We start from the raw sequence: 25,021 nt of genomic DNA on the forward strand, positions 1-25,021 counted from the left end.
AAAACTATCCCCTATTCTTCGACAACACCCAGCTGTCACCTTTTTCAACACTAAATATCCTCGGTCTATCCTTAACTCAAAATCTTAACTGGAAACTTCACATCTCTTCTCTTACTAAATCAGTTTCCTCAAGGTTGAGCGTTCTGTATCGTCTCCGCCAGTTCTTTTCCCCCGCACAGTTACTATCCATATACAAGGGCCTTGTCCGCCCTCGTATGGAGTATGCATCTCACGTGTAGGGGGGCTCCACTCACACAGCTTTTCTGGACAGAGTGGAGTCAAAGGCTCTTCGTCTCATCAGCTCTCCTCTTCTTACTGATACTCTTCTACCTCCCAAATTCCGCCGCAATGTTGCCTCCCTTTCTATCTTCTATCGATATTTTCACGCTAACTGCTCTTTTGAACTTGCTAACTGCATGCCTCCCCCCTTCATGCGGCCCCGCCATATACGACTTTCTACTCAAGCTCATCCCTTTACTGTCCAAATCCCTTCCGCACGAGTTAACCAGCACCTTCACTCTTTCATCCCTCACGCTGGTAATCTCTGGAACGATCTTCCTTCATCTGTATTTCCTCTTGCCTGCGACTTGAACTCATTCAAGAGGAAGGTATCAGGACACCTCTTCTCACGTAATTGACTGCTCTTTCGGCTACCTCTTCGGATTCTTTACAGGAGCAGCGAGTAGCGTGCTTTTTTATTGTTGTTTCCTTTTTTTTGTGCCCTCGTGCTGTCTCCTTTGCTGTAAAAAGATTTAAAAAAATATATATATATATATATATATATATATATATATATATATATATATATATATATATATATATATATATACATTTGTGTACATACATACGTATATACGTATTTGGCTGGAGTACGTAGGAAGACACCTACCGAACGGGCGCAAGCCACTCCCGGTGAGGTATATATGAGAAGTGAGGAGGGTGCTGAATCCCTCCAAAAACCATTCCCATTCCCTTACTAACCGTTTCCCTATTGTCTCATCTACACCAGAGAGTAGTTCAGCATGCTCTCTAAAGTCAGATCCTCTCTCTTTCTACACCACACTACATTCACACAACACACACCTTTTCCCAAAATTCAAAATTCAAAATGGCGTTCAACAACAGTGCCTCGGAGTCCCCGCCTGGGGGTGGACCATAAATTTCCCCAGGGAGGACTCCCCTTCTGGCTGCCGATCTGAAAGGTGCCTTAATAACTCCTCGAGCCTTTCTCTTCTCAGTTTCTGCAACATTCGCGGTATTCGTTCTAATTTTCATTCTGTGGAACACCATCTCTCCTCCTCTAAACCTCACCTTCTCTTCCTCACCGAAACACAGGTTTCTGAAGCTACTGACAGCAATCTCTTTTCTGTTCCCTCCTACTATCTCTATCCTAAATTTCAATCCAAAGCTGGATGTTTCGTCTACGTGCGCAACGACATCACTTGTTCACGTGCCCACGACCTTGACTCTTCTGAATTTTCCACCATCTGGCTAAGACTTCATTGTCATTCTATCACTAAATACATCTGTGCTGTTTATCTCTCACTTAACTCTACTGACTATGTAAAATTCTTTGACTATATGAACTCTAAAGTGGAGCATATCTTGACCCACTCTCCCTTCGCTGAAATCTCCATCTTGGGAGATTTTAATGTTCAACACCAGCTTTGGCTTTCATCCTCTTTCACTGACCAGCCTGGTGAACAAGCCTACAACTTTGCTCCCCTCAACGATCTAGAGCAGTTGGTTCAACTCAATACACGTATCCCCGACCGTCTTGGAGACAGGCCTAACATACTAGACCTCTTCCTTAACTCTAACCCTTCTGCTTACTCTGTCAACATGTTCTCTCCGTTCGACTCCTCCGATCACAACCTTATTTCTGTGTCCTGTCCTATCACTCCTGTATATCCTCTGGACCCACCGAGGAGGGGATGCTTCTGCCATTTTGCTTCAGCTCGGTGGGACGACCTGAGGATGTACTTTTCCGGTTTCCCGTGGAATGATTACTGCTTCCAGGAGGGAGACCCCTCTGTGTGTGCCCAGCGCATCACAGAGGTGATTTGTCTCTGGAATGGAGGCATACATTCCTCGTTCTTTCTCTACTCCTCATGCTATAAACCCTTGGTCAAATCATGCTTGTTCTCGTGCTATTAAAGATAGTAAGGCAGCTCACACAAGGTTCCAGAGCCTTCGCACTCCTGCTAACCATCATCTGTATATTTCTGCCTGGAATCATGCCAAATCTATTCTCCGACTTACCAAAAACTCCGTCATTAATGGAAAATGCCAAAACCTTGCTTTCTCTAATTCTTCCCGTGACTTCTGGCTCCAATTTCAATTCTTCCTCTTTCCCTCCTCTCCTTAACTCTGACGGCAGCACTGCCGTCTCATCTGTCTCTGAGGCTGAACTCTTCGCTCAAACTTTCTGTAAGAACTCCACACTGGACTATTCTGGGCATATTCCTCCTTCTCATCCCCCCTCTGACTGCTTTATGCCTGTTATTAAGATTCTCCCTAATGATGTTTTCTATGCCCTCGCTGGCCTCAACTCTCGGAAGGCTTATGGACCTGATGGAGTGCCTCCTATTGTCCTTAAAAACTGTGCTCCCGTGCTGACACCCTGCCTGGTCAAACTCTTTCAGCTCTGCCTATCAACATCCACCTTTCCTTCCTGCTGGAAGTATGCCTTCGTATAGCCTGCACCTAAAAAGGGTGACTGTTCCAATCCCTCAAACTACCGCCCTATAGCTTTACTTTCTTGTCTATCTAAAACTTTTGAATCAATCCTTAACCGAAAGATTCAAAAGCACCTTTCCACTTCTAACCTTCTATCTGATCACCGGTATGGGTTCCGTAAGGGCCGTTCTACTGGCGATCTTCTTGCTCTCTTAACTGACTCCTGGTCATCCTCTCTTAGCCGTGTCGGTGAAACTTTCTCAGTTGCGCTAAACATATCGAAAGCCTTCAATACAGTCTGGCACAAGTCTTTGCTTTCTAAACTGCCCTCTTTCGGATTCTATCCCTCTCTCTGTTCCTTTATCTCCAATTTCCTTTCCGGCCGTTCTATCTCTGCGGTGGTAGATGGTCACTGTTCTTCTCATAAACCTATCAACAGTGGTGTTCCACAGGGCTCTGTCCTATCACCCACTCTCTTCCTGTTATTCATCACTGACCTTCTTTCCATAACAAACTGTCCTGTCCACTCATAAGCCGACGACTCCATTCTGCATTATTCAACTTCTTTCAATAGAAGACCACCACAACAGGTAGTACGTGACTCCAGACAGGAGGCTGCAGAACGCTTAGCCTCAGACCTTCCTATCATTTCCGATTGAGGTAGAAGGAACCTTGTGTCCTTCAATGCCTCAAAAACTCAATTTCTCCACCTATCAACTCGACACAATCTTCAAAACACCTATCCCCTATTCTTCGACAACACTCAGCTGTCACCCTCTTCAACACTAAATATATATACATATATATATATATATATATATATATATATATATATATATATATATATATATATATATATATATATATATATATATATATATATATATATATATATATATATATATATATATATATATATATATATATATATATATATATATATATATATATATATATATATATATATATATATATATATATATATATATATATATATATATATATATATATATATATATATATATATATATATATATATATATATATATATATATATATATATATATATATATATATATATATATATATATATATATATATATATGATAGTGAAACTCAATATCCGTCAGGGTTATTTTATTTGGACAAAACACAAGCTAATTATGACACAAGACTTTTATTGACAAAAACATACACAGCTCATTATGACAAGGACAACACATAGAATAGGTGTTTGTTTGTGTATGCGTGTGTGTGAATGTTGTTTGTGTAGGTTAACATTTAAGTGTTGGTGTATGTATGGAACAATGTGTAAAGATGGACAACAAAAGGACATAAACGGACAGTCAAAGGTAAACGAGTACAAGAAAAATTAAACATTGTAGACGCTACAAGACAGAGGGAGTAAGGGATCGACGAACATTTTACATGTAAACAGAATCTTAACTCTGTCTTTGCAGCACCCCATTTTCTTACGTGTCACTGAGGGGAAGGAACACGCGATTCAAGCGGTGACTGCTACAGATATTCCCCCCCAGTGACTTCATAGAAGGAACGATATCTTCCTGGTGCGGACTGGTGCAGACGGTGTTGTTTCGGCGACGTAGAGATGTGGCGCCTGGTCTGGGGCCAGCAGGTACGCCGGCTTGACCCTGTCTATGGAGACCGCGTCCTGAGAACCATGTTTGTCGTTCGTGACAGTCTTTCTGGTCCGTCTCAGGACGCGGTATGGTCCTTGGTAGGGCTGCTGCAGGGGCCGCCGGACGGCATCCACGCGCACGAAGACGTGGGTGCAGGTGTCGAGGTCCTGGTTGACGAAGGTCTTCTTCGGGGAGGAGCGAGGCTGCACCGGCTGGAGGCTCCTCATGGCACCTTTGAGGCGGGCGGCGAAGTCCTGGACGCCGCAGGGGGCGGTGTCAGGTGTGGGAGCCAGAAGTTCGCCTGGGAGCCGGAGGTTGGTGCCGTACACTAGTTCAGCCGAGGAGTGGTGCAGGTCTTCCTTCAGGGAGGACCTGATGCCGAGGAGGACCAAGGGAAGAGCCAGGGACCAGTTGTCGCGTTGGGTGGAGGCCATGAGGGAGGATTTCAGCTGCCGATGGAAGCGCTCGACCATGCCGCTAGCCTGCGGGTGATAGCCTGACGTTCTGTAGCGGCGGATGCCGAGGAGGGTCATAACTTTGTTCCACACGTTAGCCTCGAATTGGCCGCCGCGGTCTGAGGTGAGGCTGAGAGGGACGCCGAACCTGGAGACCCAAGTAGCGATGAAGGCGTGGGCGACGGCGTCCGTAGTGATGTCAGCGATTGGGGCGGCCTCGGCCAGCGTGTGAAACGATCCACGCAGGTGAAGATGTAGCGATGGCCTGCGGAGGGTGGCAGGGGACCAACAAGGTCGATGTGGACATGGTCGAACCTCTCCGTGACTGGCGTGAAGGTGCCGGGTGGAGAGTGTGTGTGTCGCGTCACCTTGGAGGCTTGGCAGTCAGTGCAGGTTTTGGTCCACAGTCTGACGTCTTTGTTAATTCCCTCCCAAATGAAGCGGGACGTTATCAGGCGCTGCGAGGCTCGAATGCCAGGATGAGAGAGGTCGTGAAGCTGACGGAAGGCCTGGTAGCGGTGTCGCTGTGGCAGGTAGGGACGGATGGTGGCCGTGGAGACGTTAGCGTAGAGAGTGACCTTGGTGCCTGGGAGAGTGATTTTCTTCACTTTAAGCGCCGGGTTGTCCAGAAGCTTCTCCAGCTCTGCGTCGCCGGACTGATCGGCGGCTATGGCGGCGTAATCAAGTGAAGAGGACGTCACAGCGGTAATGTTGCGGGAGAGGGCGTCAGCTGGAGCGTTGTCCGCACCTTTGATGTACCGGATGTCAGTGGTGAACTGCGAGATGTAGTCCATGTGGCGGAGTTGACGTGGTGTATAAGAGTCTTTGTTCCTCAGGAAGGTTGTAGTGAGGGGCTTGTGGTCGGTGAACACGTGGAAACGCCGGCCTTCAATGAAGTAGCGGAAACGTTTGACAGCCTTGAAGATGGCGAGAAGTTCCCGGTCGTAAGCGCTGTACTTGGCTTCAGACTTGGAGAGCTTACGGGAGAAGAAGGCGATCGGCTTCCAGGCGTTGTCGACGAACTGTTGTAGGACAGCACCAGTCCCAGTGTCGGAGGCGTCTGTTGCTATGGAGATCTCCGCGTCATGGGCAGGGAAGGACAGCATGACTGTGTCGCTGAGAGCCTTCTTAGCAGCGAGAAAGGCGGCGTCAGCGTCCGGAGTCCAGGCGAGAGTGACAGACTGGCCACGCTTGCAGGGCTTCACCATGGCGTAGAGGGGCTGGAGCATGAGAGAGCAGTGTGGGACGAAGCGGTTGGAGAAGTTAACCATACCCAGGAATTCCTTGAGTTGGCGCTGGGTGGACGGCTTCGGGAACTGCTGGATGGCTTCAGTCCATGAGTTGAGTGGAGCGATGCCCTCTGGAGTAACAGTGTGGCCAATTAAGGTGAGCGAAGTAACACCGAGCTCAGACTTGTCCACGTTGATCTGTACTCCGTAGTCTTGCAAGCGGGTGTGGACTTGGTGAAGGTGCTGTTTGTGAGAGCCTTCATCCGGGCTAGCGATGAGTAGATCGTCTATGTAGGCGAAGCAGAAGTGTAAGCCACGGAGAACTTCGTCGATGAAGCGTTGAAAGGTCTGGGCCGCATTCATGAGTCCAAACGGCATCCTGACGTATTCAAAGAGACCGAAGGGCGTGATGACAGCAGTCTTCGGTATGTCGTCAGGATGGACTGGAATCTGGTGAAAGGCCTTGACGAGGTCCACAGGTGAAAAAATGGTGGAACCAGCAAGTTGAGACGAGAATTCCTGGATGTTTGGCACCGGGTATCTGTCCATCTTAGTGCGCGAGTTAAGGGCTCGGTAGTCTCCACAGGGACGTATGTCGCCGTTCTTCTTGGGGACGACGTGGAGGGCTGATGACCAGTTGCTGCTACTGGGCCGTACAATACCTTGACGCAACAGCGACTCGAACTCGGCCTTGGCTTGGCGGTAGCGTTCAAGAGCTAAGCGACGGGCCTTGGCGTGTACTGGAGGTCCTGTAGTCTCTATGTGATGCGTAACGTGGTGCTTGAAGGGCAGGCTGGCTGAATAGGGCTGTGTCAGCGTGGGAAAGGACTTGAGCAGGGCAGCGAACTGGTGGTCCTTGTGAACGACGGCGAGTTGCGAGCTGTCACCTGGTGCTGGTTGAGCATTGGAGAAGATGGAAGTGAGCGGGTCAACCAACCTCCGTCCTTTGACGTCGACTAAGAGGTTGAAGTGCCTTAGGAAGTCAGCTCCGAGGATTGCCTGCGAGACGTTCCCGATGTAGAAGGTCCATTCGAAGCAACGTCGTAGGTAAAGGTCCACTTGCATGGTGTGTCGCGAGTAGACAGGTATTTTGGTACCGTTGGCGGCGTACAGGTGCAAGAGTGGAGGTAGAGTTCGCTGACTGGCGGTTGCTGGGATAATACTGACATCAGCGCCGGTGTCAATCAGGAACTTGGTGTTGGAACGGCAATCATGAGGGTGGAGCAGCGCCGAGGGTTGGTGACGAGCGCTATGCTGCACTAGTGCCCGTCCTTGGAGTTTGACGCCTTGTAAGTGCACGGGGTGGTACACCTCGTAGCTTTCTCGCCGAAGATGTTGTGGTACCAGCTGGGCTTCTCGAACGGGAGCGGCGCCGACGTCGGTGAGGAGTGGGGGAGCGAGAGCGGCGGCGATCGAGCCGCTCATCAAGAGAGGTGACTTTCGTCGCGAGCAGGGAGACTTGCTTGACGAGTTCGTCAAATTGAGTGGTCCTTTCGGAGGCGACGGAAGACACTGAGGAAGTTAGCGGTCCAGGTAGAGCTGCCATGAATTCGTCTGCTAACTTGGCAATGGCGTCGGGCTTCAGGTCGTCCTTAACGCTGAAGAGGCTGCGCTGGACAGCAGGGGGTAGACGTTGGTAAAACAGCTGTTTGAACAAGTCAGGGTCGAAAGACTGGTACTTGTCGCCGAGCAGCTGCTTCATGCGGCGTAGGAGGTCCGTCGGTTTCTCATTACCCAACTCTTCTTTGGAGAGAAGTTCACGGAGGCGGGTGGCGACAGAAGACTGAAGGCGTTGGAGTAGGGCAGTCTTCAGGTCTTCATAGGCATGATCAGAGTTGTAGGCTGAGGCGATGACGTCAGAGACTTGTGGAAGGACGTCGGCGGGCAGGAGGCTAACAGCGTGAGTGTACTGAGTAAGGCTGTTAGTAATTTTGGCAGTCTTGAATCCGCACTCCAAAATCGAGAACCATATGGACGGGTCCTGTGAGCAGAAGGGCGGCGCTTTGAAGGACACCGCCGCCGCAGCGGAAGAGTTGTCGTCGTCAGACATGGTGAAGTTGAACGGTGTGGAGCAGATTGGCAAGGACGCTGGCGTACAACGGGCCAGGAGCCACGGCAGTCCGTGAGAGTAGAACGAACTGCGTGTACTATAGGCACTGGCGCGTGCTAGTGACCTCAGTGGCCCGGGGAGTGAACCAGTGTCCAAGAAGGCACTGTAAAACAACACTGTACACTTAGTGGGTAACACTGTGACACTAACTGTTGCTGGGGACTTGCTGCACTGAACTGATGGACACACTGCACTATACACATAGATCCACAGGTGTAGGATAATCCAAGAGGGCGGTGGTAAATCCAGGGGGCAGCTAGTAATCCAGGGGGGTGTCACACTGTGTCTGCGTGTACACTGAGTCTGTGTGGTGTGTGGTGGCGTATACACTGAGTCTGTATGGCGTGTACACTGAGTCTGTGTGTGGCGTGTACACTGAGTCTGTGTGTGGCGTGTACACTGAGTGTGTGGCACTGTGTGTCTCAGTAATGTGTCGCACTGTGTTTGAGTGTTCACTGAGTCTGTGTAGTGTCACACGGTGTGCGTGTCTCAGTCGCCGTACCAGCGGAAAGGCACGGAGGAGGAGGAGGAGGAAGAGGGGTGGGTGGGTGGGTGGGTGAGGGCACTAAGGAAGCCTGGAGGAGGCGCTGAAGGTGCCTAGAGGAGGCGCACAGAGGGTGCCTGGAAGAGGCGCACTAGGGGGTGCCTGGAGGGGGCACAGAGGGTGCCTGGAGGGGGCACAGAGGGTGCCTGGGGGAAGGCGCAGAGGGCGCCTAGGGAAGGGGCACAGAGGGTGCCTGGGGGAGGACGGAGGAGAAACCCTGTAGGTGGCAACTACGCCCACGGCGTAATATTTCTCCCGACCCGTGGCTCAATCCCACGAACCACGAGAGAGTGCCCTTGAGCGGCACTGGTTTTAAGCAACCTAGAACCTTAGCAACACTGCAGGGTCACCAATTGTTGGTGGTAGCGAGTGTTCTCAAATGCTAATAGGTTCCCGGATAGAGAAACTCAATATCCGTCAGGGTTACTTTATTGGAGTTAGTTAGTTAAAGGTTTATTGCACATAAATCGCATACATTACATGATAAAAAAATAAAAAAACATATACAATATTATATGGAAAGCGGGCACCAGCCCGCCGGTGAGGGAATCAGAGTGTCGGTGTGGGCGCTGTGCTGCTCACAGACTTCTTCCTGTGGTGGTGAGCGGGTTGCGGGCAGGTCAGGTCAGCGGGGCGGGGGTGCCGTCCTGAGCACCCGCAGCATCACCTCCCTGGGCGTGTGGCGGACGAGATGGGCCGCCCTGGCCTCGCGTCTGCTAAGGAGAACGCCGCCTGCAGGCTGGGCGAATGATGGCGACTGTGTTCTGAGGGCGGCGGTGGCCGGGCAGGACAGGAGGTAGTGCAGCAGAGGGTGGCGGCTGTTTCTCCCGCAGTGGTCGCACTCCTGCCCCTGGAAGCCGTCGCACAGCTCCTCCCTGGCGCAGAAACTCAGCCTGACGCGCTGCAGCAACACACCGTCCGCCCTGGGCTGCTGCTTGGAGGCGTCGAGCGGCTGGTAGTCGGTGGCGGCAGCGTACCATGCCGCCTGCCTTTTTCTGGCCTCCAGCCGCTGGTGTGTGTGGCGGGTCGCCTGGATTGCGGCGCGCCTGGCTCGAGTCTTCACCTGCCGCAGGCTGGGGGGCACGTGCTTAGTCACCTGGGGACTCGCCGCAGCTCTCTTGGCGGCCGCGTCGGCAGCCTCGTTGCCCCGCACCCCCACGTGACTTGGAATCCAGTTGAGCCTCACCCGCCGCCCCTGCGCGGTGAGGCTCTGGAGGCTGCCCAGGATGGCGGTGACGAGGCCCACGTCGTCTTTGGGCTGCGGCTGCTGGAGGGCCCGTAGTCCCGACTTGGAGTCAGTGTGCAGCACCACGGTGGCCTCCTGACGGTGGTGGGCGTGCTCCAAGGCCAGCTGGATGGCCACCAGTTCGGTCTGCAGGGTGGAGCAGTGGTCGGAGGTGCGCACGCCCAGTTCGGTCCCGCCAGTGATGGCAGCAGCGCCCGTCCTTCCGCTGTCTGGGTCAACCGAGCCGTCGGTGTAGTAGATCGCACAGCCTGGCTCGGTGACCCGCGCCATGGCCATGAGGACGTGCTGCCGCACCTCAGCGGTGGGACAGACAGCCTTGCTGGCGGGGAGTTGAGTGGCGGTGAACTCTGCGGAGGGGAGCTCCCACGGGGGTGGGGCGCGGAAGGTGGGGGCAGGGAGGTCCGCCTGTGGCCAGGGCCAGCCCTCCATGCGGACGAGGCTGTGGACGGCCAGCTGTGCGTGAAACAGCCACGGGTTGCGGCGGAGGAACGTCTCGTCCTGCACCAGCGCGAGCCGCAGACTCCTCTGCGCCACCCCCTCCGTGTCACGGTGAAGCATCCTGGCCACGCGGCAGGCCATGACTTGCTGGACTCTGATGGAGAGGGGCACCAAACTGGTCTCGTTCTGCATGACGCATGCGCTGGACCACCTCGGTTCCCCAAGCATGGTCCTCATGGTGGTGTTTTGCACTACCTCGAGCCGCTCCTGTTGGTTGGTGGAGAGCGCTACGAGGACGGGAGCGCTGTAGTCCACCAGCGAGCGGACAGCCTGCACGTAGTACAGGCGCAGGACGGAGAAAGTGGCGCCCGCGGTGGCTCGTGTCATGGCCCGCATCACGTTCAGCCTGGCCTGCGTCCTCTCCCTCAGGTAGGTGGCGTGGGCTGTGAAGGACAGCCGCTTGTCCACCCACACTCCGAGGTACTGGTAGGAGTCGATCCACGCCAGCTCGACTCCCTGGACGCGGAGCTGCCAGGCTGGGTCTGCCGCCTTCACCATCATGGCCCGGGACTTCTCCGCCGAGATCTTGAGCCCCAGCTCCTCGCACTTCCCGCTGATGAGGTCGAGCGCCTGCTGCGTCCTCCTGAGCTTGTTGCCCCTTCCGGTGACCACGAGGGCGAGGTCATCGGCGTAGCTCAGAAGGACGGTGCCGTCGTGGAAGGGCAGGGCCACCAGTTGCTCCATCAGCAGGTTGAAGAGGAGGGGGCTGAGGATGCCGCCCTGTGGCGTCCCGTTTTCGAACTCCCGGGAGCTCGACCTCAGGCCCTGGAACTTGACTCTGGCGCGGCGGTGCTGCAGGTAGTCCCGGCCAGCAGTCTTCCCCGCACCCCCTCCGCACGAGAGCGGCGTGCACGGCCCGAGGACTTGCCAGCTCGAAAGCCTTCTCGAGGTCGAGGAAGACTACAACGGTAGGGCGGTGGTTGGCCTGCGCCAGCAGGGTGAGGATGCTGTCTGCCGTGCTCACGCCGCGGGTGTAGCCGAATACGTGTGGGTGAAGGGGCCCCAAGCGCCACTGTAGCCGAGCCAGCACCATTCTCTCTGCCGTTTTGGCTGTGCAGCTTAGGAGGGAGATGGGCCTTGGAGATGGGAGTTTGGTGTGTTCCCTCGGCTTGGGGATGGGTTGAATATCGGCCTCCTTGCACGCGGGTGGCAGGCGGCTCGCCGTCCACGACGCGTTGAGCACGGCCAGCAGCGCGGCGTCCCCGGCTGGCCCGGCGTGAGCCAGCATGTAGTACAGCACGCCATCCGCCCCCGCTGCTGTGTCGCGGCCACGCCTCTGTTCCCGATCTAGCTCCCGCAGGGTGAAGGGCCGATCGGTCTCGTCCGCTTCCTCCACCGCCACCCTGACGGCGTCGTCGCGGTGCGGCTGGAGCTGCTGCTGGAGGCGTTGTGTGCAGGGAGGAAGTTGGTTGCTAGAGCCCCGCGCGGTGAACACCGTGACGAGCCTCTCTGCCTCCTGCTGCGGGTGTGGGTGCGCGGCCGGGCGTTGCGGGGCAGCGCCGGAAGCCGTCCTCACGCTTTTCCACAGTTGGCCCAGAGACGTGTGCTGGCTGAAGGTGGAGCACCACTCCAACCACTTGGTCTCCTTGGCCTTCAGGGATACCTGCCGCGCGCAGGTCACAACGTCCTGCAGGAGTCTCAAGTTGGTGGGGTTGGGGCGCCTCTTGTAGAGCTTTCTGTGGACGTTTACGCGGTGGTTGTGCTCCCGCACCTCCTTGGTGTAAAACCACCAGTCAGGTCGATGACGGCGGTTTGGAGCACTCCTAGGGATGGCTGCGTCGGCTGCCCTCTGTATGGCCGCCGTCAGGTCCCTCTCCTGCTGGTGGAGGTCAGCCGGGGGCCGGTAGGCGGCCCACCACTCCTCGAGGGAGGACTGAAACTTGGGCCAGTCCGCTCCCCTGGTGTTCCAGCGCGGAGGAGGGCGGTGCGGAGCGGGCGGAGCGAGTGGGAGTGTGGTGAGGGTGGCGAAGTGGTCACTGGTGAGGGTGGGGTGCACCTGCCAGGTGGCGCCGGCCGCCAGGTCTCTCGACGCCAGCGTGAGGTCAAGCCTGCCCCGTCGGGTGTGGGTGGCCTCCCCTGTGTTGAGAAGGCGGACGTGAGGGATGTCTTCGAGCAGGACTGCCAGGTGGCGGTCCGTCTCGTTGGCTCGGGACGGAGAGTGCAGCATGGGGGGGTGGGCGTTCAGGTCGCCCGCCACCAGGAGGCTCGTGTGGGAGGCGAGGGTGAGCAGCTCTCCCGCCTCCAGCTGGTGTTTCGGGCTCCTGTAAATATTGTACACAAGCAGCAGGAGGCCTCCCACGTGCAGCTCCAACGCCAGAACCTCCACGCCATCCCCGCAGTGGACTGGGGCGGCGACTCTAGTGTGCGGGATGGCGCTCCTCACCAGCGCCGCACAGCCGCGAGTGCCGTCTGTGGCGTGGAGCGAGTGGAGGCTGTAGCCCGCCACCCGCCACTCGAAGTCGGCAGGCGCTAGGGTCTCCTGGAGGAGCACTACATCCAAGTCCTCCTCGAAGACGGCTTGCAGCACCTGGTGCTTCTTGGGACGCAGACCCTGCACGTTCCACTGCAGGACTCTGAGCTTAGGGGGACCCGCAGGCGGTCCCGTATAGGCGGCGTTCTTAGCACCGCGACTCTCCATCTTGGTGGTGGCAGGGGTCAGCTGGGTGGAGGGCGCGCAGGCAAGGGTCCCTCGAGGTGTGTGGTGACTGGAGGCCGCACTCAGAGATGGTTGTAACCGTCTCCTGGCGGAGGAGCGCTTCCAGATCCTCCTGTCTGGCGGGGGCGTGGCCAGGGCTGGCGAGGAGCTTCGCCAACAGCTGCGTCATACGCGCCATAATAGCGTTCACCACCGCGCGTGTCTCCTCGGTGAGGGAGACAGGCTCATGAGAGAGAGGGTCGCTCGGGGTCATGGCGCGTCTCTCCGCCGTTGTTGGTGGCGGGCCAGTCGTCGAGGGGGCGGAGCCGGCAGGGCCTCCGACCTGTGCGCTGCTGCGTGGAAAACGCGATCTTGCTCCTCCTTGCTCGGGTTGGTGATGGTGGGAGGGGGGAACCATTGCGTCCTCCCGGTCCTTCCGGTTTATCCCTCCTTTCGGCCTTGATGAGGACTGGAATGGGGTGTAGGCGTCTCTGGGGACCTGCCGTTGACTCCACGCTGACCTGGTTGGAGGCGGGGCAGGTGAGGAAGTTTGCCGCCGCTGTTGCTGGGGCTGGGCACGTGGGGGCTGCTGGTGCCTCTGCTGCTGCTGCTGCAGGCCACGTGGAGCATCTGGATGGGGCTGCTGCAGGCCACGTGGAGCATCCGGATGGGGCTGCTGCTGCCGGTGCTGGGCGGCCTGCTGCCGGGGCTGGCCTCGTGGAGCGTCCGTGCGGGGCTGATGCTGCTGCTGCTGCCGGCGCTGGGCGGCCCGTTGCCGGGGCTGGCCTCGTGGAGCGTCCGTGCAGGGCTGCTGCTGCCGTTGTTGCTGGTGCTGGGAGGCCTGTTGCCGGGGCTGGCCGCGTGGTGCCCTGGGGCGGCGCCGTCGTCGCCGCTTTGGTAGCGCCTGGGGCTGCTGCTGTTGCCGTCGATGTGGCCGGGGCAGCCTGCGGAGCCTCTCGGGGCACCGTGGTTTCCACGTGTGGTGGCTTTTCCCACAGTTGGGACACTTGGCGGTAGTCGCCTCGTGGGCCTTGTGGCGGGCGATACACTCCACCGTAGGGTGGAGCTGGCTGCACACGCCGCACCTGACGGCGTGTCCACACCGTGCCCCGAGATGGTTGTAGCGCTGACACTTGAAGCACCTCACAGGCTCACCTTGGTAAGGGCGCAGGTGGTACTTGCCCCAGCAGCCGAGGTCTAGCTTGGCGGGCGGCGGCCCCACCAACACAAGCAGCACCTGCCTTGTGGGCTCCTTGTCCCTCCGGGAGCACAGGCGCTGGGCGGAGACCACTTGAGGGTGAGCCTCCACCGCGTCGAGGGGGAGGTCGAGAGGGTAGCGCTCCAGCACCACCTTATGCCTCCTTTCGCTGGGGTCGAGAAGGAGCACCCTGTTCCCTTCTTCGGCGAGGCGGCGGAGGAATGCCGCGGACTCCTCGTCCCTGGGTGTAAGGACATACTCGCCCTGAAGGTTGGGCCTTACCTCCATCCGCAGGCTCGGTTGTTCCCTCTCGAGGGCGGTGATGGCTTGGTAGTCGCTGTCGTGGTCCCCCAGGCTGCCCAGCTTGAATTTGGGCCTCGGGGGTTGCTGGTGGCGAGCTCGACCTCTCGTGATGGTCGTCCATTCTTGGTCCTCGTCCTGCTGCTGCTGCTGCTCCTCGTTCACGCTGACGATGGACAGGTCGAGTGGGTCACAACCTAAATCACTGGCGTTGCCCTCCATCGGGTCGTGCTGAAGACCGCGAGCGGCGCCTTCAGGCGACCACTCCTCACTGCTCCATTCGTCGAGCAGGTTACGGACGTGGTCGCGAGCCTTCTTCGGTGTCGAGTCCTTCTCTGGGGACGCTGACGGAGAGGAGGCCCTTCCTCTCTTCCCCGCACTGTTGAGCACTATGTCACTCTGAGTTCATCTTCAAACGCGTGAGAACACGTGGTCGAGAGAGTTTGCCGGGCAGGTCAGAGGGAGCGCGGAGCTGCCCGTCTGCCCTTGGCCGCGGCTCACAACATACACAGCTCATTATGACAAGGACAACACATAGAATAGGTGTTTGTTTGTGTATGCGTTTGTGTGAATGTTGTTTGTGTAGGTTAACATTTAAGTGTTGGTGTATGTATGGAACAATGTGTAAAAGTGGACAACAAAAGGACATAGACGGACAGTCAAAGGTAAACGAGTACAAGAAAAGTTAAACATTGAAGACGCTACAAGACAGAGGGAGTAAAGGATCAAAGAACATTTTACATGTAAACAGAATCTTAAGTCTCTCTTTGCAGCGCCCCATTTTCTTACGTGTCACTGAGGGGAAGGAACACGCGATTCGAGCGGTGACTGCTACACACACACACACACACACACACACACACATATATATATATATATATATATATATATATATATATATATATATATATATATATATATATATATATATATATATATATATATATATATGACGAATATAGGCCAAGCGTTGTCAAATCGTTTATTTCAACCTGTATTGGCAGCATGGCATGAGTCATTCACGAAATTTTACACACAGCCTCACGTAGTAACATTAGATGAATATTTCTGAGCCAACAATAACAATGTAAACAATTCCTATACACAATAAATGATTAGACATAACTCACTTCATTGGCCTACGGCCCAATCGCCCTAGTCCCGGTATATCAGACCGTTACCAGCTTGCTTCAGCAGTTTGGCGACGACCATCACCACCCAGGTATCACCACCTATTAAGACCCAAACACTGTACCCTGGGCAGTATTGCCACCAACTAATCACAAATATAATTACAAATCACAATATCCCAAACATTTCACAGTCAATGACTCAACACCTGTAATTCCCAAACCCCAAAGATAAAATAGATAAATAACTTACTTAATTGGCCGTCAGGCAGTACCAAGTACCCGGCATACAAATCACCGTCAGTGCACTGACCACCACCACCTCCCTACCGAACCGGCGCACACCTTTATCACACAAAGTCCTACGCCACCCGTCAATACACAAACACCAAACACATGGCACAAAATCCTGGACAGGGAGGTGGTGGCGGTGGAGTAAACACTGGAGCACAACTGACTCCTCACAATGGCTGCACCCTCCAGGAAGGCAGAAACGCCACGTCATCAACAAAATACATTCAACAAGCGCACGAACAAAGAAACATATCAATGCGCACACAAACATATCATTTATGATACACTCCCGCCTACAATGAAATTTAGTTATAATATTACAAAAGATTACTGGTCCTCAACAGGGAGAAGCACTATGAGTCTGTGGACGGATCTATTCATAGTCTTGTCTTTAGTACCATGATACTTATCTCCAGGTTTACAGATTTTATACCTGAGCTTCACTTCTCTAACCATACCATCTCTACTCTGTTCAGCCTTCAATACCTGTGCTAGCTTCCACTTTCCTCTTACTGGGTTAGGGTCTTGTACAAGCACAATGTCCCCTACTCGTACATTTCTCTTTTCAACATGCCATTTTTGTCTGATCAACAGTGTAGGGAAGTAGTCCCTATGCCACCTTTTCCAGAAAGAGTTCACAATAGATTGAGTGAAATGTAAACGCCTCCCAGGATCTTCATTGGTGGCAAATGATCCAGTGGGAACCCGTGAGTTATTGTGTCCCAGTAGTAAATCATTAGGGCACAGGTATGCACCAAACTCTATACTATACCCCGGTTTCATACCAATTGGTCTGTTATTCAATAAGTTCGCTACTTCATACATTATGGTCTGAAGCTCACCGAAGGTTAGAACGCTGTCTCCCATTGATCTAATTAAACCATTCTTCACCAGCCTAATCAAACTCTCACAAGCACCGTTCAGCCAGGGGGCGTCACTGGACTTATTAAACTCCCACTTAACACCCCTGTCACTTCCAAATTTCGAGAGAGTGTTCAAATCAAACTCTTTGCTGGCATCCCTTAGCTCCTTATTAGCAGCAACTAACTGCGGTCCATTATCTGAATGTATTGTACATGGATATCCTCTAATGCACACAAACCTTCTAAATGTTCTTAAGAATGCCTCAGTACTATAGTTCTCAGCAATTTCAAGGTGGACAGCCCTGGTGGTTAAACAAGTATAAATGACCCCAAAACATTTTCCGTGGGTTCTCCGTTTCACTGTATCTCTTATAGTAAAGGGACCAAACAAATCCGTGGCTGTGTGGTAGAAGGGTGGTGTGGGCTTCATACGAACATCACTGACTTGACCCATACATTGATCTTCAATCTTTCCATAGTATTTTCTGCATAGTACACACCTTTTCTTAATTGATCTTAGTATTCTCCTCGCCCCTGGAACCCAAAACCTTGACTGCAATTTTGCTAGGGTAGATTCTATTCCGCCATGATCAATTTGATGTAAATGCAACATATATAGTTTAGTGAATGGATGTTTAGTTGGAAGTAAGATGTACTGCTCTTGATTCCAGTTATCTTTGAGCCACTTGGCAATCCTCTTACCCACTACTATCATTCCATTCCAAAGAGCAGGCCCAAGTCTCTTATACTTCTGTTGCCAATCAAGCATGTCACTTTGAATTGTCCTTATCCACAGACACTCAGCTGCTTCTATGTCTTCTGCTGAAGGCTCACCAAACGCTCCCTTAAATGATTTGGTTTTCACACATGACAAAATTCTGCTTGTCACTCTCAAAAGTTTAACATAACTAGTGAAGTTATCCAAGTTTATTTCACTCAAGATATTCTCATCTCCTCTTGAACACACTAGTGTTACTGATCTCCTATCAGGTAGCTCCTCTTCAACACTTTGACAGACAGGCCATTCCGTCTGAGGTCTGCGCAGAAACTCTGGTCCCTTTTGCCACAAATAATCCTTACTGAGCATGTAAGGTTCACAAGGTTTTGTTACAAGGTCAGATACATTATGCTTTGACTCAACCCACCACCACTCAGAAGGGTCTGATTTACACTGAATTTCAGCCACTCTTGAAGCAACAAATGTGTTAAACCCATGTGATTCTTTCTGTATCTGTGAACGTACAATTGTTAAGTCTACAATGTGCATGACTTCACTATACTTCAAATTAGATTCCCTTTCAATGCACTCCCGCAGTCTACAAGAAAGAACTGCTCCACATAATTCCATTCTTGGTATGGTTATCTGTTTCACGGGTGCAACCCGATTCCTTGATGCAATCAAATGGACATCATAACCACCTGAACTCAACTCCCATCTTATATAGGCACAACACCCGTATGCTAGCCTGGAACCATCTGAGAACATGATGAGCATAGGTTCTCCTACAGTATCAATGGGTTTTATACATCTTGGGAATGACAACATTTCTATATCATATAAACTCAAAAAGAAATCATGCCAGTCCTCCACACAAGTTTCAGCAAGTGGCTCATCCCAATCAATGGGCTTGTTAGAACCCTCTGCCTCCTTTCTAATCATACACCTCATCATCAGCTTAGCTTTCAGCGTGATTGGTGTCAGGAATCCGAGAGGGTCGTCAATTGACGCTAATTGACGAAGAACCATTCTACGTGTTAAGTTGTTTGGGAAGTTAAGCAAACACTCATCTCTGGTCATACCAGGAGCAACACGTGCACCCTTGACCTTTCTGGAAAAACTAATTAGAATTTTGAAAACAAAACTATCTTGTGCGGGAACCCACAACAACCCTAGTACCTTAGCAGCATCAATACCAGAAATGTCTCTACCTTCTGATTGCTGGTCTTTTCCACTGATCACCCAGTTTTTCAAGCGGAAGTTCCCTCTGCTCAAAACAGTCTCGATATCTGAAGTTACAACGTGTGCATCAATAACATTAGCAACTGAGAATATGACATCATCCATATAAGTGTTCTCCCTAATAGTTCTTGCAACATGTGGATATTCATCTTGGCTCATCTCCGCAGTGTATCTTAATGCCATAGTAGCAATAGTGCCACTAGGACGATCACCGAAGGTTACTGTAGTAAGAACATACTGGTCTGGATCTCTACAACTTTCCATATCTCTCCACAAGAATCTATGTACTAGTTGATCAAGCTTATTTATCTTAATTGAGTGGTACATTTTAGAAATATCTCCAACAATACCCACCTGGTTTTCTCTGAACCTGAACAAAATACCAAGGAGGCTGTTTAACAAATTAGGCCCTTTAGCCCAGTAGTCATTTAATTTATAACCCAAATAGTTACTTGAAGAGTCAAAAACAATTCTTACAGGAGTAGATCATGACCCAGGTTTCAGAACTTCGTGATGAGGTATAAAATGTACAGGACCATCATACTCTTCAATTTCCTTATCTTCTAATCTAACTGCTATGTTTCTCTGCACCATATCTGTAATTTCATTTCCATAGGCTATAGCATATTCAGAGCCCAATCTATTCAACCTTCTTTCAGTAGACTCCAGTCTCGCCCTAGCAGCCTTGAAATTATTAGGTAACATTAGAGGATCTTTAATCCATGGGTACGAGGCCTCCCACCTTTCCTCCCTCTCGTTATAACAAAGTCCTCTATCAATCAAAGCAAGTTCACACTCCTCCTTCGCGGTAAGGTTTCCACCACCAGGACATTTTTTACATAAACAGGAAATGCATCGTGGGGTGCATTCTGTTCCCATAGTGTCCAACTTGAAGAACTTATCTAAACCTTCCTTGAGGTCATCACTTTCCTCAACTGATAATGAGGTCTGATACACATTAAGCTTTGTTCACAATAGCTGTCAGTTGACTAACATTACCTGACTCCACCTGTAGCAAAGGGTGACTGCCCCTCAAGCAATATCCGAAACTATTGGCTAGTAACTGCAATCTGTCATCTGTTCTGATGACCTGTGGGAACAACTCACAATAATCTATACCGATCAACATATCAATCCTGCCACTAGGTCGAATCATCCCCATGTCAACATCAGGAAATATATCAGGCAACCGAGACAGATCAACATGTGGTACCTGTGATGATATCTCATCCATGCCAACGGCCTTCAATTCGTATTCTACACCTGCCTTGTCATGTATCTTTATAGCGTATTCTTTACTAGCACATCTTTCAGTCACATTTCCGACCTTAACCATCGACATCAAGATGTCTCTACCCTCAGCATGTAGTTTCCTGGCCATATTATGAGTGATCAAGGTAATGTCTGACCCAGAGTCCCACAAAACCGTGAGTGGTTGACAATTGCTGTATATGGTGCTAACACATAACATGGCCTTGTTACCCATACAGCTACCTGAATTGGCTGACACTTCATTATTGATGAATGATCCATGAAGTAGTGGATGGTGGTTTTTACCACAAACATTACATACACTATCCTTCATATCGCACATCAAACCAGACCTACACATCCTGGCGACATGTTTTCCCCCTAAACATCGGAAACATACACCCTTCCCTTCGATTATCTCTAAACGTTCAATGTTGCTTAGGGATCTGAATTTACCACATTCATTTATGTCATGACAACATCTTTTACCAATTGTTCTTCTGTTAGCACTGATGGTGTTACTAGCAAACTGAACCCTCATTTCTTCTAATGTCTTGCACATACTCCTTTGATCTTCTTGCACTCTTTTAACAATATCATACAAATCTGGATCATCTACTTCCTGTGAACTTCTGACGTTACACACATTTGAAGTTTCTGACTTCATATTTCTAACACTGGATTCAGAATATTCTATTACCCTTTTCTCACACAATAGGAATTTTAGCAGTTCTGGAAATAACTCATTCTTATCAGAAATTTTGTCAGCTGTCATTACCCATTCACGTTTCTGAATCCTAGGCAATAACCTTTCAACCATACTACCAATGCTGACAGAATTCATTTCCTTCTGAAGATTAACCTTCTGTAAGTCTAAATAGCAACGTTCTATTACATTAACCATGTTAACGAAGCCTCTGTCATCTCCATCTCTTATTACCTTTAAAGACTTCAGATCACTAATAACAAGATCAACCAATTTTCTGGGGTCTCCATATTCTTTGTCTAGTCTTTTAAACATCTCCTCAAAGTCTTTTTCACATCCTAATATGACTTTCAGGGGTTTCTCCCCCAGACATTGCCTGAGTGCAAAGGGATTCTTCCCATACTTTGAAACAATAATGTTGACAAAATCGTCTTTAAAATTAGGATATTCTCTGAAATCTCCTTCAAACTTAGGGGGTTTCAGTGCCTCAACCTTAAGTTGACAACTATTACCACTGGCAGTGGCCTTATTCTTTACGATGGACAACAAGCGTAAAACTTCACACCGATCACTTTCACAGTCAAATAAGTATTTACGTGCTATATCCACCTCTTCCTTCTGGTCATTATCTTCCAGGAAGGTGATCAAGTTTTCGCATTTCTCCTCCAAATGTCTAAAAGTACTCACCACTTCACCGTGGATAGCCTCCAAAACATCAAACGGATCACCCTTGCCATGACGCTCCATGAACAGGTTAAACTTGCGTGTGAATATACCTCTTGCTGTCCCTCGCTCCTTCTTCAGCGCAGCCTCAGTCTCCTTCATGGCTTGAAGTTGAAATGTAGGACGAATATAGGCCAAGCGTTGTCAAATCGTTTATTTCAACCTGTATGGGCAGCATGGCATGAGTCATTCACGAAATTTTACACACAGCCTCACGTAGTAACATTAGATGAATATTTCTGAGCCAACAATAACAATGTAAACAATTCCTATACACAATAAATGATTAGACATAACTCACTTCATTGGCCTACGGCCCAATCGCCCTAGTCCCGGTATATCAGACCGTTACCAGCTTGCTTCAGCAGTTTGGCAACGACCATCACCACCCAGGTATCACCACCTATTAAGACCCAAACACTGTACCCTGGGCAGTATTGCCACCAACTAATCACAAATATAATTACAAATCACAATATCCCAAACATTTCACAGTCAATGACTCAACACCTGTAATTCCCAAACCCCAAAGATAAAATAGATAAATAACTTACTTAATTGGCCGTCAGGCAGTACCAAGTACCCGGCATACAAATCACCGTCAGTGCACTGACCACCACCACCTCCCTACCGAACCGGCGCACACCTTTATCACACAAAGTCCTACGCCACCCGTCAATACACAAACACCAAACACATGGCACAAAAATCCTGGACAGGGAGGTGGTGGCGGTGGAGTAAACACTGAGCACAACTGACTCCTCACAATGGCTGCACCTCCAGGAAGGCAGAAACGCCACGTCATCAACAAAATACATTCAACAAGCGCACGAACAAAGAAACATATCAATGCGCATAATATATATATATATATATATATATATATATATATATATATATATATATATATATATATATATATATATATATATATATATATATATATATATATATATATATATATATATATATATATATATATATATATATATATATATATATATATATATATATATATATATATATATATATATATATATATATATATATATATATATAGCAAGTGATAGCGTACTGGACCCACATTCGCCACGTGATGGACGACGCGGGTTTGAATCCTCACGCTACCACTCGGATTTTTCGGTCACCGCCGAGTGGCTTAAAACTACCCACATGCTGTCCTGAAGACCACCCATCAACCCGGACTCAAGAGGAAGCCGTCCAAGCGAATCAAGTACGAGGTCCGGGGGGCAGCATGAGCCAATGCAAGATTGCGCCACTATAAACCCTCGCCTGCGTCAGAACGGGCTGGGCCGACCATCAGGCCCCACCGGGAAGAAGCCTTGGGCTGACCATCAGGCCCCACCGGGAAGATATGCCTACCGGCGCAATAGGCAACAACATAAAAAAAAAAAAATAAATAAATAAAATATACGTATATATATATATATATATATATATATATATATATATATATATATATATATATATATATATATATATATATATATATATATATATATATATATATATATATATATATATATATATATATATATATATATATATATATATATATATATATATATATATATATATATATATATATATATATATATATATATATATATATATATATATATATATATATATATATATATATATATATATATATATATATATATATATATATATATATATATATATATATATATATATATATATATATATATATATATATATATATATATATATATATATATATATATATATATATATATATATATATATATATATATATATATATATATAGATATATATATATATATATATATATATATATATATATATATATATATATATATATATATATATATATATATATATAGGCTTCTTCCAGGTGGGGCCTGATGGTCGGCCCAAGGCTTCTTCCCGGTGGGGCCTGATGGTCGGCCCAGCCCGTTCTGGCGGAGGCGAGTGTTTATAGTGGCTCCATCTTGAGTTGGCTCATGCTGTCCCCCGGAACTCATCTTTGAGCTTCTCTTTGGAGAGGTTATCTAGAGCCCAGGTTTATGGGTGGTCTTCAGGCCAGCATGTGGGTAGTTGAAAGGCCACTCGACGGTGATTGAAAAACCTCAGCTGTGCGGCGGCCAGGATTCGAACTCGCGTCCCTTCTGGAGCTCCTGAACGCGGGGCCGTCACGCTAACCATTCAGCCACCGCCTCCCCACCCAAAAAAAAAAATTATATATATATATATATATATATATATATATATATATATATATATATATATATATATATATATATATATATATATATATATATTCGTATCAGTGGTGGGCACCGATCACTTTTTTGCTGTTCCGATCCCCGATCATCCGATCAGTTTGGGCAACTGTTCCGATTCCGATCATCCGATCATTTTTTAAGTACTGCTGTTCCGATCACCATTCCGATCATCCGATCATTAAAACTTATAATAATTACTATTATTTTTTTAAATAACAATTACAAGAAACACCTTTTTTAGGCGTTCTTTAAGTAATAATTTCAATTAAGCAATAACTTAATTATTTGCTTAAAAATGTTATCTTAACTTCTTATTTTAGGCATTTATTTAAGTCTACTCTTTTTATTCAATTTCTGAAAGTTTGAAGAAGGAATTATGTTCGCTATTTTAACTTTTGCTTGAAGTTGATTTAGATTTTTGACAAACATTTTTCAACTTTTTCATATTTTATCATCGATATCTAGGAAATATTCTTTTACTATTCTATAATAAACGAGCGATAGTGATCATTAATCTCCTATCCTTCCTGATTAAATAGCTTTGTGAATAAAAGCTATTGGTCCATAAATAAATTAGTTACAAGAAGAACATCAGCAATAAGGTTTTGATTTTACGTGAGCCGGTGTTGCGTCATCTGCCATCCACGTATCCTAAGACATCCCATCCTGATCTGCGCATGCGTAGAACCCGATGTTTACAAACACAGTGTTGATATCGTAGTTTGTCCAGGCAAGATGGCGGCAAAACAGCATGGCAGCTTTTATGGGAAAATGGCCAAATTCAAAAATGACATGGACCCCATAATTCAGATAGCCTACCATTGAATGGAGAGAATCTGAGAAACATGACCATCAATCAGAAGAGAGTGTAGGTTATCTCATTTATCACATTTACCGACATTCAAGGGGTGTAGGTTATCTCATTTATCACCTTTACCGACATACAAGGGGTGTAGGTTATCTCATTTATCACATTTACCGACATACAAGGGGTGTAGGTTATCTCATTTATCACATTTACCGACATTCAAGGGGTGTAGGTTATCTCATTTATCACATTTACCGACATTCAAGGGGTGTAGGTTATCTCATTTATCACATTTACCGACATACAAGGGGTGTAGGTTATCTCATTTATCACATTTACCGACATTCAAGGGGTGTAGGTTATCTCATTTATCACATTTACCGACATACAAGGGGTGTAGGTTATCTCATTTATCACATTTACCGACATACAAGGGGTGTAGGTTATCTACATTATCACAT

General features: G+C 49.1%; 2 protein-coding genes across 2 annotated transcripts; both read right to left on the reverse strand.

Annotated features, from left to right (window-relative positions):
* Positions 1–15,502: 15,502 nt before the first annotated feature.
* On the reverse strand, positions 15,503–20,239 carry LOC126999214 (uncharacterized). The gene is made up of 2 exons (XM_050861543.1): positions 15,918–20,239; positions 15,503–15,766 (listed from the first exon to the last, which is right to left on the reverse strand). The coding sequence occupies exon 1, from the start codon at positions 19,106–19,108 to the stop codon at positions 16,286–16,288; it is 2,823 nt and encodes a 940-aa protein (XP_050717500.1). The 5' UTR covers positions 19,109–20,239; the 3' UTR covers positions 15,503–15,766; positions 15,918–16,285.
* On the reverse strand, positions 19,458–22,163 carry LOC126999145 (uncharacterized). Its single transcript, XM_050861476.1, has 3 exons — positions 22,016–22,163; positions 20,522–21,864; positions 19,458–19,465 (listed from the first exon to the last, which is right to left on the reverse strand). Exons 2-3 carry the CDS (start codon positions 21,561–21,563, stop codon positions 19,458–19,460), a joined length of 1,050 nt encoding a protein of 349 aa, XP_050717433.1. The 5' UTR covers positions 21,564–21,864; positions 22,016–22,163.
* Positions 22,164–25,021: the final 2,858 nt, after the last annotated feature.

This window comes from Eriocheir sinensis, chromosome 16, assembly GCF_024679095.1.
Source record: "Eriocheir sinensis breed Jianghai 21 chromosome 16, ASM2467909v1, whole genome shotgun sequence".
Classification (NCBI taxonomy): Eukaryota; Metazoa; Arthropoda; class Malacostraca; order Decapoda; family Varunidae; genus Eriocheir; species Eriocheir sinensis.